The sequence below is a fragment of the Scophthalmus maximus genome, chromosome 13, assembly GCF_022379125.1.
Source record: "Scophthalmus maximus strain ysfricsl-2021 chromosome 13, ASM2237912v1, whole genome shotgun sequence".
Lineage (NCBI taxonomy): Eukaryota > Metazoa > Chordata > Actinopteri > Pleuronectiformes > Scophthalmidae > Scophthalmus > Scophthalmus maximus.
Window position 1 is genome coordinate 2067501 of NC_061527.1, and position 17500 is coordinate 2085000.

The 17500-nt window shown below is 43.3% G+C and overlaps 1 protein-coding gene across 3 annotated transcripts; it reads right to left on the minus strand.

Moving 5' to 3' along the window:
- Window positions 1-10117: 10117 nt before the first annotated feature.
- sirt5 (sirtuin 5) lies at window positions 10118-16640 on the minus strand. 3 transcript variants are annotated; one of them, XM_035646956.2, is made up of 9 exons: window positions 16496-16640; window positions 15245-15363; window positions 15005-15138; window positions 14312-14537; window positions 13412-13499; window positions 12214-12267; window positions 11880-12003; window positions 10758-10873; window positions 10118-10408 (listed from the first exon to the last, which is right to left on the minus strand). In XM_035646956.2, exons 2-9 carry the CDS (start codon window positions 15348-15350, stop codon window positions 10336-10338), a joined length of 921 nt encoding a protein of 306 aa, XP_035502849.2. In that variant the 5' UTR covers window positions 15351-15363; window positions 16496-16640; the 3' UTR covers window positions 10118-10335. The 3 variants fall into 3 exon arrangements, with proteins under 3 accessions (XP_035502849.2, XP_035502850.2, XP_035502851.2); XM_035646957.2 differs by lacking the exon at window positions 16496-16640 and adding an exon at window positions 16303-16455; XM_035646958.2 differs by lacking the exons at window positions 15245-15363; window positions 16496-16640 and having other exon boundaries at window positions 14312-14581; window positions 15005-15139.
- Between the last annotated feature and the right edge of the window lie 860 nt (window positions 16641-17500).

A 17500-nucleotide genomic window follows, 5' to 3' on the forward strand; every position in this document is an offset into this window, starting at 1 on the left:
TCGGGTTAAATGCATTAAAATTGTAGTCAAAAAAAAAAAAAAAACCCCACAAAAAAGCTCTTTGGTTTTTATGTGTGCATCCATCTGCACAAGAGGGGAAATGGAAAAGACGAGAGAGAGACACCGACAAGTGTTCCCCGGTACGCTGCGTGATAAAAGGGTGTGTGTGTGCGTGTGTGTGTGCGTGCGTGCGTGCGTGTGTGCGTGGGAGTGTTATTTAGAGATATTTTTAATTCTGTGTCAGCTCCTCTCATCTCCCTCAGCAAGAGATACGGAAGGAAGCTGCTCAACATTTCCAGTGCAACTATCATTTACACACACACACACACACACACACACACACACACACACACACACACACACAGAGTTACTTGTGCAAACACATATACATAGTGTCTTTGAAAAGTTTAAGAAAAAAGAAAAAGCAGCAGATTGTCTTGTTCGTGTTTTTTTTGATAAAATTTTCCTCCGAGGTGCTTGAGAGGGAATTTTACATGGACGCGGTTAAAATATGAACGTGATCCTGAACGGATACAATTCATAATTTGATCAAATGAAATGAAGAAAAAAAAGAAAAGCAGAGGGCCATAAAATATGTAACAGAAACTGTTTGAACACAAACTCATGAGAAGAGTCAACAGCTCGTTTCTGATGTTTCCTTTGAAAGGAGTCGTTTTAATTCTGCCGACACTTCCGCCGCCGCCATAATACTTTCAACCGCGCAGCAGATGATGACAATGTACGATTCCCTGCAGGGCGGCCGCCGACGACCTAATGACTTCCTTCCAGGAGCGAGTGCAGAGTCACTGTGGACGGTGGTAAAGTGGGATTAGGGTCGTGGTCCTGGTGGAATACACGGAACACAATGAGGTAAAAGGATTGTGTGTGTGTGTGTGTGTGTGTGTGTGTGTGTGTGTGTGTGTGTGTGTGTGTGTGTGTGTGTGTGTGTGTGTGTGTGTGTGTGTGTGTGTGTGTGTGTGTGTGTGTGTGTGTGCGTGTGCGCGTGTGTGTGTGTGTGTCTCTTCACTATAGATAAATCGGATGATTCCTGGCCTCCGCCGATGCACCAGCTCAGCTCAGCGCCTGGTGGAACGTTTGGGACGGATTCCAAAAGGTTGAGTCACGGGAAGATGAAAACGAATCCTTAAAAACGATTCTGTAGAAATTACTGCTACATTTCATAAGATCCATCACTGGAGCGTGAGGCTTACACTGCCGACTCGTCCGCTCCATTAACCGACGCTCCTCGAACGCCTCGCCAGTCGACCGGACGACACTTCCGTGACGTGGTGACATCGCCATATTACGGAAGTGCGTAAAAAAACACGTCTGGCGGCTTGTCTGGACACGCCCCCCAAACCAGGCCGATAGGAGCGACAGAACTTCCCTATGCGCGCTGGAAGCGGGTTGACCAATCACAGACGGTCCCCTCCGTCCTGCCGGGTGTTTCTCTGAGGCGAGAACCAGGAGGAGGCTCAGAGAAATTCATAAAAACACAGAAGACTGTAATGACGTCGTCAGCTTCATCGCCGTGCTGCTGTTCACATGAGCTGAACAAATTATTTTCTCTTGTTCTGTTTGCGCTCACTTCAATAGTTTTATTATTTTTTATATTTTTTAAGACACGCATCAAATATTCGGCGGCGGCCCGGAGACGGAGAGCAGGGACATAACCACAAATACTCATTATCACCTCTGTGTGTGTGTGTGTGTGTGTGTGTGTGTGTGTGTGTGTGTGTGTGTGTGTGTGTGTGTGTGTGTGTGTGTGTGTGTGTGTGTGTGTGTGTGTGTGTGTGTGTGTGTGTGTGTGTGTGTGTGTGTGTGTGTGCACACTTATCCCCAACAGAGTTTTTAAGGCGGCAACACATCAAATATTAAAGCGGCGGTGTGAATTATTGATCCCGATCGATGTTTGCAGATCAGAGCTCTCAGCTGGCAGGAGGAGGAGCTAATGAGAGGAGCGAAATGAACCTGCACATGTCAACCTGGTGACACGTCTCACCCTGGAGAGGATCTTCGAGACACAAGGTACAAAGATGATGAGCTTCAAGTTTTTACTCCATATATATGTATATATATATACATATATATGAATGTACGAGAGTTTTTCCCCGACATGGAAGGCAACACCAAGATTTGATGAGCAACACCAAGAATTCTGGGAAAGCCAATCACAAATAGCAACTATAAAAACAACAATTTCAATCATTCTTTTTGTTCATTAAATGATGGTTTCGGAAAATAATGATTCATATGACTTTTAGCAAAAACAACATAAAAACCTATTTATTAGTACGTATATTCTACGACTGCAGATTCGTTCACATGGTGCTTTAAAAAAAAAAAAGAAGAAAAATCCATACTGGAGCAACAAACTGTCCAAATAAGCACTGTCCAAATACTGCACTGTATTCCACTGTGTGTATTCCCTGAACAAACACACACACACACACACACACACACACACACACACACACACACACACACACACACACACACACACACACAGAGCAGCTGTGAAGCCCCACATCCGATCACGTTATTGACACTGGGCAGGAAATACAAGTGGAAGCGTGCGTCTCATCTGAGCGTCGAACTCACCGAGGACGCCGCCGCTCCATCACACTTTAAACGACATAAGTGGTTTCACATCAGCGGCCGCGGGGAGCACGACTCACAGATTAGGGCACGCGCGGAGCCTCGCGATCCATAAATCGTTATTTATTCATTTTTTATCCTCGTTTATGTACCAGGATTGTTAACGCAGCGTGATGTGCTGTTTATCTTCTTTTTTTTTTTTGTTTTTCCCAGCCTCAGTTGTGTCTCTGAACGCCCCGGGCTCTGTGCTACAACTGATGATTAGCATTTACATAATGAGCTAAATGTTAGCTGCCGCCTCAAACTGCTACTTCTCAGCTGTGGGGGGGGGGGGGCGACGACAAACAGACATGGTTGAGGCTCAAAAAAGGTGGATGCACTGAAATACAGTATATTTTTTAGCAGGAAGCCGTCTTAAAGAAAAGTGATTTAGTAAAATAGAGGAATGCACCACTTCCTCCTGCTTGTTAGTAACTAGATGATTTAGGAAATGGGTCTTTTGGAAATATGAAACTATATATTTGTGAGGTGTTATTAAAGAAATACGTCTTCTGTCACAGAGTACTAAGAGACGGACTAACCCGTTGTTGGTTTTGGAATTTCATGATGGTTTTATGATCCTTTACTTCGTTCATTGGTTAATTTGCACTTACAGTTACAGTAATGGAAAAAAATTGGACTCCCCTTTTGAGTGATTTATGATTTTTTTCAAAATGGACGACTTCCGGTTGGGCGGAGCTAATGGCTCCCGGAGACTTTATTGTAGGTCCTCACATGATACACGTGCCTGACAAATTTCGTTCATCTATTTCAAATGTAAAGGTGGGGGCCTTGACTTCGAAATGTTATAGGGGGCGCCAGCGAGCCATTTTGCCACAATTAGACTGAAGAGTATGGGAGTCGGACGCATTGACCACGAGGCCAAGACCAAGGCGTTGCGGCGCCACCCGCCAGCTCGTCTCTTCACTTGTCGACCAGTGACGTTCACGATCCTCACCCGCAGCGTCGTGTGGTGCGGTCCGCACCATCTGTGTTTTTTTGCGATTTACAGAACCTGGGCTGCGCCGAAAACCTGGATTTTCTCCCGGCGGACGCACAAAAGCGACGGCTAACGGACGGGGAGGAAATATTTGCCGAGTTTTTACAAAGCCGCTTTTGTGGCTTTAGAAACGCTTGCTGCCCCTTCGACCTCTCGTACAACGTGGAACCGGCTTTTTTTTTTACGCTTCCTGTGCAAGTGAAACGAACCGGATCCGAGCTAAGCTACGCTAACCGGCTGCTGCCGCGTCCATCTCCACGCGTGAAACTCTCGGCAAGATGACGCGTGTCTTTCCCAGAAAAAAACACTGGATGGCTTCCAGTTGGCATCATCTCCATCTCCACTAAACAAGACACACTTCCTTCAAAACACTGCCTCCTCCTCCTCCTCCTCCTCCTCCATCTCAAACACAGGCAGCTTGCCTCACCGCCTGGGATACACATTGGGATCTGCCTGTCACTTCTCATCTCCCCCGTCTTTGTCTCCTCTCTCACCCTCCCATCTGTGTCGCTCTCCCCTCTCTCATAATCTCTCTCCTCTATCCGACCATCTCGTCCACTCAGCTTCTTGTGTGAGCGCCCCGGTCAATAGAGATTTCCTGCTTTTAGCTCTTCTGCCGGTGGAACCAAGGGACCGGGGGGGGGGGGGGGGGCTCTTTAAATCTAAAGAGAGAGGGGCTCTAAATGTAAACTGTGGCACACAGAGCAGCTTAAGATGCTATAAATAGAGCGACAGATCAGGAGAGGGAGCACAGGCAAGAGAGAGGGAGAGAGAAAGCTTTGCTTACGGAATAAAAATTGCTCCCGACAGTCGGGGATTAGTGCTCCCCTGGAGGATTTTCACTCCAACAGCTCAATCTGGGGCGATTGGGACGAGCACCAGCCTCAGTCGTCTTAATTCACTACAAAAAACCCTGCACCAACACGGATGTTCACACGCAATATACACATACATAGAGACGGATGATGAATATATATACACACACACACACACACACACACACACTCGAGTGTGTGGGGGGAAAAACATTACAGTTTCGTATAAAAAAAAGGGAAAGAGGCAGGTGCATTGATGAGTAAATATGTAAAGCTGTGTGTGTTTTAAGGTGTGTTAAACACACACAACGCTTGTTACAACACACGCACGCACACACACACACGCACGCACGCACCACTGCGAGCCTCATTACCAGCAGATTACTCAGCACCTGATTCTGCTAAGCTTGTTAAACAGCACTGTTCTGCACACACACACACACACACACACACAAAACATAAACAGTGGAAACACCGTCACTGATAAACAACGTTCAGATCTAATAGGAACTTTTAACGCTCTATAAATAGTTTTTTTTGGGCCACTAGGGGGCAGAAACGAGGCGACAGATAAATCACCACCTTGGACTAAAACACACGTTTGTTGTCTTAGTGGATGAAGAGTTGACAAAAGTTGCACCCGGGCGTACGCAGCGTGGGGAGGCCCGGGCCGCGCGACGCCTTTTATTTTATTGCCTCGACGAGGTGTGTGTGTGTGTGTGTGTGTGTGTGTGTGTGTGTGTGTGTGTGTGTGTGTGTGTGTGTGCGTGTGCGTGTGCGTGTGCGTGTGCGCGTGCGTGCGTGCGTGCGTGCGTGCGTGCGTGCGTGCGTGCGTGTGTGTGTGGGGCACCTTCTATCTCCATGAGGACCAATTAGATCATTATTACACTCAGGACATTTTAAGACTTTTTCTTTTCAAAAGTATGATTTTTTTTTTGAGTGTGAGTAAATCTTGAAGTTGAACTGGAACTTGAACTCAACACAACACACATCGATGGACCTCACAAACTCAGGGACACCTTTATAGCAGCTGCTGTGGCTGAGCGGGTTACACTGCTGACTTTGGGTACAGGTTGTTGGGGTTCGATTCCAGGTCATCCGAGTGTTGACCCTCAATGCCACTTGTCAGCAAAATGAATGTATTGTAATGTTTAAAAATGTAGAGGCATTTTTGGAAACTGAGGACAGTTATGAACTTCTGAGAACTACTTTGTAAACAACAAAGATAATTGACAAAATGAGTTCCGCTTGCAAGAGGAAAATGGAAATTGAGGACATTTGGAAAGTACGGAAACCACTGGAATTTGAGAAGATACTTGCAGCATTGTAATAAATTCTTAAATAGTGAGGAAATGTTGAACGGTGAGGGAAATTATGAGGACAGATGTTTTTTACGCGAGTCATTTTTTGCTCCATGTTTTGTAAAGCGAGGACGTGAAGACACGTCGTCTGGTCCTGACGTCTTCCAACTGCTGTTCAGAGGTGAACGATTGTTGAGCCCAATTTTATAAGTGAAATAGTGAAAACTTCCTTCTGTATGAATCGCACACACTCGTACTGCCGATGCTCTGGCTGGAGGATTTCCTTCTTCTTCCCCCTGCAGAATGAATAAAGTATACATTTTTATGAGAGTGAATTAAAAAGTCGATAGCTCTGAGAGTTGCAGGTACGTTAGAGGACGGCGGGTTTTTAAGTTAATTCACTTTCACAGTTTGCCAAACGAATGAATAAAATACGATGCTCTAGTTTGCAGAGACAGAGATATTCTCTAATTGGAACTTCTGTCGGTCGAAGTAGGAAGTTGTGGCGGGACTAATTATTCATACACATACTTTTACACACACACACACACACACACACACACACACACTGTACGTTGAATCAAGTTGGTCAATTAGGTAACACCAAGGTGTCGGCCTGAGCTGCGTCCAACACCCGTGAAAAATAGGACAAAAATCCTCTGTGCAGTCATTTGCTTTTTGAATATTACTCTACACACACGGATTCCCACAACTTTATTCCTGATCCGCTGTCGCTCTGCGTCTTCCCTTTCTCCCCTGTTTAACGAGCCCGACGGCTACGGAAAGACAGGAAGTCCAACAGATCAGGACTCGTGAAGTATTTTTCCAATGTTTGTAGAAAATAAAGAATAAAGTTGCAAAACTTCTGGGGGAAAAAAAACGGCTGAAACAAACGGAAGCCCCCGTCGGTCAGGGGTCACACGTGGGCCACAGCTCATAAAAGAGGTGGCGAGATGGGGGTGGGGGCGGCGGGGGGGAAGGGATGTGACCGTACGGACGCGGTCGCTGGTGACACGGTGACATTGACGGAGATATTAACCGTGACATCTCGCCGGCCTCGCCTGGCGTCGAGGGGACGCTGTGATTCTCCTCCTCGTTGCAACACTTGTTCTAGTCTGAGCGACCGATCGCCACCATGTTTATAAAGGAAGTCACTCTGGTGTCCATCACTGACTGACAGATGGAGGGGGGGGGGGGCGTATATGAATGCTTTACTAAAAGAGGCCCCTAGGTGAAGGACTTTTATTAGATTATTTCAGGGTCTTTACAATGATTCCAATGGCGTCACGTGTGTCGACAATATACATAGATTTGAATTCCTGGTGATTATTGTTGGGGCCTCTTCATCATCAGGGTTTCGTGATCCATCTTTCACTGGGTTACATTAAAAGATTCCTCACTGGCTGTTTCTCCATCTTATAGAGACGCAGATTAACACGAGTCTCCGTTAGAGTAAAAGCTACAGTAGAGCAATCAACCAGTTAGCCTAGCTTGGCAAAAATACGGGAAGCAGGGGGGAAACAGCTAGCCTAGCCCTGTCCAAAAGTACCCCCCCCCCCCCAGAAAACATCACTTGGCCCCCACAAAAAAGTCATTTTCACGCCTCAGTGTTTGAATGAATTAAAACAAAAAAAGACATGAAGAACAGAGCCAGGCCGCCTGTTTCCAGTGTTTGTGCTAAGCTAAAGGGGCTAAAGGCGGTAGCTGCATATCTAATGGAGACCGTGTCAATTTGCTTTCTGGTGGACAAATTCCATTAGAAGATTAATACAAGTTTTCGTCAGATATGACGCCGGAGCCATCGGCCGGTTAGCTTAGCTTAGCACAAAGACAGTACAGGAAGCAGGCGGGAAACAGCTCGCCTGGCCCCGCTAACCCAAAAGGTTCATTTTTTCACGAAACGACCTGTTTCCCCCCGTTTTCAGTCTTCACACTCGGCTGAAGCTCGCCTCACAAAAATAGATCAGAATAGTTTTTTCCGCGTTCAGTTGTCGAGGAAACGCACGGAGCTCCGCTCTACAGCTGCTGCCTGACGAGGACGAGGCGTGTTCTCAGACACGTCGCTCATCTGACCTACATTTTTGTCTTTTCCACGCTTTGCTTTTCTTCTCCACCTTATTTCAGTCCCCCCCCCCCCCCCTGACAGGCCGAGCTGGGCAGCGCCGCTCAGATTGGTGTGAAATCGCCGCCTAACAGCCGGGAAATTGGCTCTGTTATTTGTGGAGCCGAGTCACGGGGGACCGTCGGACCATCATCCTCTCTCTAATGAGCAGGTGATGGAGGCGTAGCTGAGGGAGGGAGGGAACGAACAAGTGCCGACGTTCAGACGAGAGGAAGAGGGAATTGAGATGGATGCATTTCAAGAGGCTAATATGAATATATCGCCATCAGATTAGCCCAATATTAATAACCTCCTCCCTCCTCTGACATCCTCCACTCCTGCAAATGAGCATTAACGGAGCTGGACACAGTGTGACACAGTGTGTGTGTGTGTGTGTGTGTGTGTGTGTGTGTGTGTGTGTGTGTGTGTGTGTGTGTGTGTGTGTGTGTGTGTGTGTTTAGGATGGAAGTGTGTGTGTGTTTATGATGGAAGTATGTGTGTGTGTGTGTGTGTGTGTGTGTGTGTTTGTTTATGATGGAAGTGTGTGTGTGTGTTTATGCTGGCATTGTGTGTTTGTGATGGAAAAGTGTGTGTGTGTGTGTGTGCGTGTTTATGATGGAAGTGTGTGTGTGTGTGTGTGTGTGTGTGTGTGTTTATGCTGGCATTGTGTGTGTTTGTGATGGAAAAGTGTGTGTGTGTGTGTGTGTGTGTGTGTTTATGATGGAAGTGTGTGTGTGTGTGTGTGTGTTTATGATGGAAGTGTCTGTGTGTGTGTGTTTATGCTGGAAGTGTGTGTGTTTGTGATGGAAAAGTGTGTGTGTGTGTGTGTGTGTTTATGATGGAAGTGTCTGTGTGTGTGTGTTTATGATGGAAGTGTCTGTGTGTGTGTGTTTATGATGGAAGTGTGTGTTTATGATGGAAGTGTGTGTGTGTGTGTTTATGATGGAAATGTGTGTGTGTGTGTTTATGATGGAAGTGTGTGTGGGGTTGATCAGGGAAGTGTCAGTCTTGTCTTCAGTCAAAGCACATCGTCGCCTATAGACCAGTGATTCGAGTGACGGTGGCGGTGAAGGAGTTTGTCTCCAGATCATTAACTCTTGGAGCCGATTGGTCAAAAGTCAAGTTGCAGCAAAGATATGGTCACTTTCCAAGATATATCCGAAGAATAATAGAAACAAGCTTATTTTGATCAGAGAATTGTTCGTCATCGTACGATGTCACGCCATGAATAGTCCAAAAATACATATTTTCCTAACGACACGACCTAAAGCATGTAGTGTAGTGTAGTAATGCAAATTAACCTTTGCAACCAATAAGATAAGAGACAAGATCTACAGCTGATTTAGATGAAACGGTCACTCATCATCGTGGGGTCATAATTATATCGTTATAAAATCATCATTACAATATACCAAAAAGCCTCTGATGCTTTTCACCTCTGTATTTTAGACGCACGAGACACATTTCAGTTGATGAAAGCTTTTGTTTGTTCCAATACACTTGACTTCACATCAGCAGACTGTTCCAGTCACGTTACACATCATGTAACACGGGAGCCTGTTTCCTCGTCACTGAGTCGCCGGAGTCCCTGGTTTGACCGGAGCCGACGTCACCACGAACCCGTAGATCCAGACGTCACTGATGATTTGACACAAACATCTCAGGGCAGAGCTCAGAAGATCCTTCACAAGGAGCCGACCAGGAAGGAAGCAGCTTCCACAGCTGCAGCTAAACGCTGCCCCCTAGTGCCCGACGTTCCACATTCACGCATCTGAGGTCAGTGCTTTTCATTTGCTTCACTTTTAAATTTTTGCAAATTTAGATTCAACAATTAAAAACCCCCTATAAGTAATTCAGTGTCAGCAACATTTTGTACAATGTTGAATATTTTAAAGTTACAGCAATTAAATCAGTTTTAAATCTCATCACATCCTGATGAATACAAAAAAAATTTAAATATTAAAATTAGAGCTGCAACATTATCGCCAACTATTTTGATAATCCATTAATTGGTTCAAGTAGTTTTTATGAGAAAAAAAGTTCTCAGATTTCAGCTTCTTCAATATTAATATTTTCCGGTTTCTTTGCTCCTCTGTGACAGTAAACTGAATATCTTTGGTGTGTGGACGAAACAAAACATTATCTTGAACTAATCAGATTAATCGAGAAAATAATCAACAGATTAATGGATAATGAAATTAATGGTTAGTTGCAGCACTAGTTAAATTGCCGTTTTAAAAAAAAAAGATTCTGTAGGTGTGTGTATTTATGATAAAGTCATAATTTATTCTTTATTGCACATCTCATCTCTGCAGCAGCTTAAAACAAGCAGTTTTCCTTTTGTCACATAATTTGTTCTGGTTCACTATTATTTTTTCTTTCATTTGTCCATCCCTACCTCATCCGTGATGGATACGCATTATATTAAATCCATTATTCATGATACTTCAATAAAACCCTGCAGTGTTACACAGTTCGTGTTCAGTTTGATTCGGTGTCGTGTCGAGCCAGAGCCGGAGGTAACGTGGTGCCACATGGGCCGTGGAAGTGGAACCTGGAACACACACAGAAAAATAAACAAAGTTTTATTTGTGTCTGTGTTAAAGTGACATAAATGAACGACGATGTCACGTGTGTGTGTGTGTGTGAGTGTGTGTGTGTGTGTGTGTGTGTGTGTGTGTGTGAGAGAGAGAGAGAGAGAGAGAGAGAGAGAGAGAGAGAGAGAGAGAGAGAGAGAGAGAGAGAGAGAGAGAGAGAGAGAGAGAGAGAGAGAGAGAGAGAGAGAGAGAGAGAGAGAGAGAGAGAGAGAGAGAGAGAGAGAGAGAGAGAGAGAGAGAGAGAGAGAGAGAGAGAGAGAGAGGGAGGGAGGGAGGGAGGGAGGGGGGGGGTGTAACGTAACGCACTTGAAGCGCATGGTGGCCGGAGTGTCCTCCATGTTGAATTCGGCCACGGGGACGCCGCGCGCCGCCACCTGAGGAGCAAACATGGCCGCCGGGTACACGACTGACGAAGTGCCGACCTGCAGAGGGAGAATTCATAGAAATAGTTAGTAAAGTTAAAAAATCCCACTTATTCCTTTATATCCAGCAAGATTTGAAAGATGGAGATTTTACTTTCGGTTGAAGGTGTCATGACTTTCATTAAATATTACATTACAGAAAACAATAATTCCATATTTTAAATATGAAAGTCAAGAGAGTTTGTTTGGAGGAAAGATTTTATGTTCTGGTTTTGTGCGTCAGCGTCTTCCATCTGAGACTGAAGTGGATTTTCATTTTGAGTTTCGTGAATGATGTCAAATATTTACAGCACTATTGAAAACTATCAAACAACTCTTTGAAGTAAAATTGATCGTGAGTCAATAAATGAATCGGTTAATTAATTCCGCTGAGAATATGTTTCCACCTTTGTCCGACTGTAAGTTTGTCAGCAGGGTAACGCAAAAACGGATTTCCACAAAACTTGTTGGGAGGATGAGACATGGACCAGGAAAGAACCGGCTGAAACATTGTCAGACAGGACGTTTTTGTTTTTACATGTTCGACTTTTTTCCGAGGGAATAATTCATGGATCTTTATGGAAAAAAAAAATCTATATTTAGTGGGACTGACATCTGTGATTTTGTGCATTTTGGTGCCACTAGTTGAATCTAAGGCGACTGCTGGGCCTTGCTGGAGGAAGACGCTCTACTGAGCGTCATTATAGTTTCAGCAAAAATGCCAATTCACCGATTCAAAATTCTCAAATGCTTTTTTTCCCTGTTTTTACATCATCGTACAATGAGACTCTTTGGGGTTCGGACTGCTGCCAGACAGAGTGAGAAATTTTTAAGACTCATCTGTTTTTTCTTCAGCTCCCCAAACTTCACAGGAACGTGATTTTAAACCGCAGGAGTGACCCTCTTTTAACGACGACAATTAATCTGCACATTAGATTGAAAAAGAATATAATTGTTATATGTTGCTGTATTTAAAAAAATTCAAACCCTCACACACACACACACACACACACACACACACACTCACCACGAGGCAGAGGTCACAGCTGTCCAGCACTTCCTCCGCACGGGTGAGGATGTCGGAGTCCAGAGTCTCTCCGAACCAAACCACAGCTGGTCTCAGGAGACCGTGACAACCTGTCTGCTCACACCTGACACACACACACACACACACACATACGCACACACACACACACACACACACACACACACACACACACACACATACGCGCGCACACACACACACACACACACACACACACACACACACACACACACACACACACACACACTTTGTGAAACAAACCACCTCGTTTGAAAAGAGCAGAGCACTAGAAGAGAGCACCTGTGTGTTGTCGTACCTGGGCAGCTGCTGAGCAGGGATCTGGGCGTCGTGTGTGTCGGGGTCTGGAGCTCTGAGGAGGAGGAGGAGGAGGCCGGTTGATGAAGAGGTGAGAGGTCACACACACACACACACACACACACACACACACACACAAAACAAGAGACACGGGTCATTAAATTATCCTAATTATCCATTATCCTAAAGCAGCTACAAGTTAGAAAGATATTGTTAATAATTTAACATACATGATGAGATCATTGCCTTATTTAATCAGCTTTTTTTAACACAATAAGAACATTAAAGCTACAGTGTGTAAAATTTAGAAGAACTTATTAACAGAAATTGAATATGTTGTCCATAACTCTGTGTTCATATATGAGTTAAATATAGTTCCATGAGGTGGACCGACCTCCGTGTGAGTCTCCATGTGTCTATGTTGTGTTGAATACGGTTGTTGAACTAAACGCTCCAGAAAACGTTGCGTTCCCGTTGAATTTTTTTCAGACGCTGCCGGAAACCGGAAATGGAATCGGTGGTGTGCCGCCATAAAGTGTCCCCTGTCGGTCGCTCAGTCGGTTGCAGTTTGAAACTTTACCACCAGATGCCGCCAGAAAATTACAAACATTACACACTGGGGCTTTAAACATAAATACCGACAGTGTTTTATTTCGATTTGCCTTTTCCAAAAAGGTCCTCAGAGGTTAGTGACCAAACAGTTTTTCAGTCATGTGTCCCTATCTTCAGATACGACCAACTTCCTCTGCTCCCGTCATATTCACTACGGCCACTAGAGGTCGCCTCACAACGAAACATGACCACGGGTCAATAATTCTATTTATTTTATTTATTTCTGAACGTATCTTTGGTAGTGTTCTCGTCTTTTGAACGTTTTTTGATGTAACACGGTGAGTTCACAGCACCTACTGTACATTTTGACATCACACTCGGGTATCGATAAAGTTTTAACAAATCCGGCTCATGACTTCCTTCGTTCATGCTCGCAGCCCAGGTGGAATTTAGCTGTGGGACATTTGTCAGATGCGTGAATATTAAATGTCAGATAAGAGTTGTTTTTTTTTTTAAATCTGACATTTCATTCCAGTCACAGGTTTCCCTCCGGTGTTTTGGCATTTTGAGCTCAGACGAACATGGTCATTATCTCCTGTAAAAGACATTTTTCGTACTGTCGAGGAAACGGGAGAAACTCTTCTTACCCTTTACCCGCCAGCGCGGCGCAGATGGGGCTCTTGTGATTGGCCGCCTCGTGGCCACAGCTCATACAGCGGGTTTTGAACAGACTTCCTGTTTTTTTTTTACAAAGCAGCGACAGGAGAGAAAGAAGATAAATAAATAAATAATGTACCGACCCATTTTATTGAGTTCCAGCTTCTGCACCTTGAGGATTTGCATCCCTTTCTTATAATTGGCACATTTTAATTTGACTTTATATGGACTAACTCAGAGGTCCCCTAACTTTTCAGCCCCCTTACCCCTTAAAACAACGGTGCCCCGGACTTGTGAGCCCCCGTTATGGATGTGGTCCAATATATAACGAATACTGACGCGTGCATTTGTTTTTTTGAATTTATTTGCTTTTCTAAAAATCTTTTTTTTTTTAATTTCTGGCTAAAATATGCTAATTCTAATTGCAAAAAAAGGAGATTTCATATTTCTTGAAATCAAAAAAACAATCGTCTAATAACAGAAAAAAAATCATAATGGAATCAATCAGTGAGAACATAATCAGATGTAACCCTAAAAGAGTTTGGCACATAATACAAATGTATTTGATTAGAGGCAAAAAAAAAGGAATATTCAGACTTGACCCAATTTTGAATGACTGCCATTAGTTTTCTAAAGTAATTTCATTGAAAAAAATCATAGTCGGATCTATAAACTATCAGAATATATAAGAAAATGTAAAAATATTATTTTTTCCATCATAAAAATAAAGAAAAGCAGCATATCCTCAAAATTCAGAAGCTTAAACCGGAGAACGTTTTGACATTGTTCTTTTGAAAAACTACACTTTCTTAGATTGTTACTCGAGAACAAGATTCGATTTCTGTAACCATTCCCTCGTCGTTGGGCGTCTCCGTGCTTTGTCTACTCACCGTGGATTTCCAGGATGTTTTTGGATCCGGCGCGGCGGTGGAGCTCGTCGATGTTCTGAGTGACGACGGTGACCTGGCGGCCCTGCGCCGCCAGCCGCTCCTCACACTCGGCGATGGCCAGGTGAGCGGGGTTGGGGTTTTTCGTGAGCATCACCTCGCGGCGGTAGTGATAAAACTCCCAGACACGAGAGGGATTCCGGGAGAAGGCCTCTGGCGTGGCGAGCTCCTAACGCGACAGAGGAGCGACGGATGTGTTTGCACGGTGCAGAACTGAAGGGTTCAACCAAGAGATTTTATTTCTCCTATCTGTCCCTTCGTCTACAGAAATGCCTACGTAATGTAATATGGTAACAGTTGGATTTCTTAAATGATGTATTTACACAATCATATTGACTTAATAAACATCTAGATATTTGAACTCGGAAAATAGTCAGATATAGTCTGAAAAAGTCTGGAAATTTGAGTCTGGAGAAAGTCTGGAATTTCGAAATGGAAAATGTGTACAGTAAGAACTGCAACAATTCTGCATTTATATTAATATTAACAGGAAGTCTTCTCTCTGCATTTCCTGTCTCTCTCCACTGTCGCAGACTGATAAAGGAACAAGGCAAATGAAATATACTTTTTTTACAATTCATATTTCCCGCTGGTAAAAGGGTTTCAAGGCTCAGGTACAGTAGGTGACGATCTGACCTGTGCTTGCCACTTCCTCCAGTAGCCTCCGGCTCCTCTGAAGGTCGGGACCCCGCTCTCGGCGCTCACCCCGGCTCCGGTGAGGACGGCGACTCTCTTGGCTTTGGAGAAAATCTCCCTGAATGCTGCCAGGTCTGAACAAGAAGAAACACCCATAAACACACACACACACAGAAATCATAAAATATATATGTGGATGATATTGTCATTGCAGAATGAGGATGTGGAGGTGAAGCTCACCTGAACTGGGTCTGGCCATGTCTGTGCTGGCCCGGGGTTTCCTCAGGGGGGCATGCAGCAGGTGGGAGGTTATCACGGCCCGACAGGTCAACTGTCGCACGATCATCAAGTTTCACCAACTAGGGAGAAAAAATGAAACAATATTCAGAATGAACACACGAGTCAACTCCCGCCTCAGGTCACTAATCACAAATTTTTACTTCAAATAATTACAAGTCGAACTTTGGCAGAATGAGAAAGGAGATAAAACAGATCTGAGCAAAAGTTTAAGGTTTAGGAAAATCCTCCTTTCTTGAACTTTGCAGGAACCTTGTCTTGAAGAAAAGGCTTAAAAAAAAACTTTACTGAAATGGAACAATTAATTCCAGGTTAAGTTAAGAAAACAATCGTCAGTTGCAGCCCTCGACTCGTATAAAGATAAAATAATACCAGTGAAAGACCAGTAACAATGAATGACGTGTGAATTAAAACCATTACAAATAAGATAAGTTTTATTCCCCGTCTATATATTTTTATAGAGAAAATACAATTACAAATTCAGAAATTGGACAAACATTAGGGTTAGAGATCATAAGAAACAGGCCTGTCTGGGGAGGGGGTGTATATACACACACATATATATATATATATATATTTATATATATAATATATATATATATATATATATTATAAAAAAATTTGGGCTGTTACACCTGCGGCCATCTTTGTTTGGATGAAGTGGGAGACTCGATGACAGTATTTCGTTGAGCAGCAGAATGAATATACTTGTTCCAGCCTTTAACGAGGCAGCAGTGAATCTGCACGTCTTCAACACTCTTATTATTATTTATTGATATTTAATAGCACACTGTTGGATTTGCCAAAGTCTCGATTAGGAGAAAGTCAGAAAATGTAAATATATATATTTTAAATCTCATAAAGGTCACTATGGTTGTGTAAAGCAGAGGTCATCTCAGTTAGCACGAAGCTAAGCTGTTACTCAACTGTACAAACTAACTATGTCGTGATGAGACAGTGGATAAATGTACAGTAATATCGCGATATTGTCTTTTACACACCTTCCTACGGGGCAGTGAACGCAGCATGCCTTTAACATATGCTAGCAATAAGCTAACAGGCTAACTAGCGCCGGAAGAGCAGCTACTGCCGCGGCTCCAGCGGCACCACGTCCCGGTGTGTTGACACCGTGTGGTCTGGTGTGTTGACACCGTGTTGACAACGTCCAGGGACGAGTAGTTTAACTTGAACTACCTGTTCAGACCGGAGCAAAGTGGACCGTCGGCTGCGGAGGGAACCAGGAAGTGCAGCCTCGAGTTTTCCGGATTTCTCATTGGTGGATTTGTTTCGCTGCGAGGGACGTGAGCAAATTAAGACCCAGTGCGAGGCAAATAAACAACACACGGCTCATCCATAAAGATAACGTATGACCAGCAGGGGGAGCACTCACACCACACATTTGCATCTATATGTTTTATTTTATTATTCTGTTATTTAACTTTTGATTAGAAATAGAAAATGAAACAACATTATGACATGTGCAAAAGTTTGGCCAGTAAGTTATTTCATAGATTCATTAATTTAAGAAAAAAAAGAAGAAGAAAAATAAATAAATAAATATATATATATATATATATTTATTTTTTAAGTAAGATGAATAGACAGATTTTAATTTTCTGTTTCCTGTAAGAATGACTTCATATGATGTCATCCATCTAATGATGTCCTGTGTTAACATCACATTAGCTTGAGTCTTTTATCATCTCTGCTTTTCTGAAAAGAAAATGAAAAAATAATGGTAATAAAAGTGATTTATGGGGCCTGTAGGTTTGGGACTATAAAAGTCAGCTCTGTGCTTCCGGTTCCTTTCTCCCAGTGATGCACTTGAACTGACCAACGTGTAACGTTGTTGCAGCAATTACATATATATATAATATTCATTATTCTGAGGTTCATAAATTAATCATCGTCTGGTCTATAAAATGTCAGATTATTTACAGAATGCAACAGTTTACAATTGTACAAGTTTATGATCATAGAAGACAAAAGAAGCTTAGAATAAACAAATTGTAGAGGTAAAATCTTTATTATAATTTTTTAAAATTTTAATCAGCTCATTTATTCACCCAAATAAGTTTGGATTAACTTCCAGTGTATTGCCATCTCGAGCTATCTCATTGAAATGACAAATTGTTTTAATCTGTTTATAATTTTCCAATTAATCAAAATGTTCAGTTTATAAATGTCCATAAAATGTAA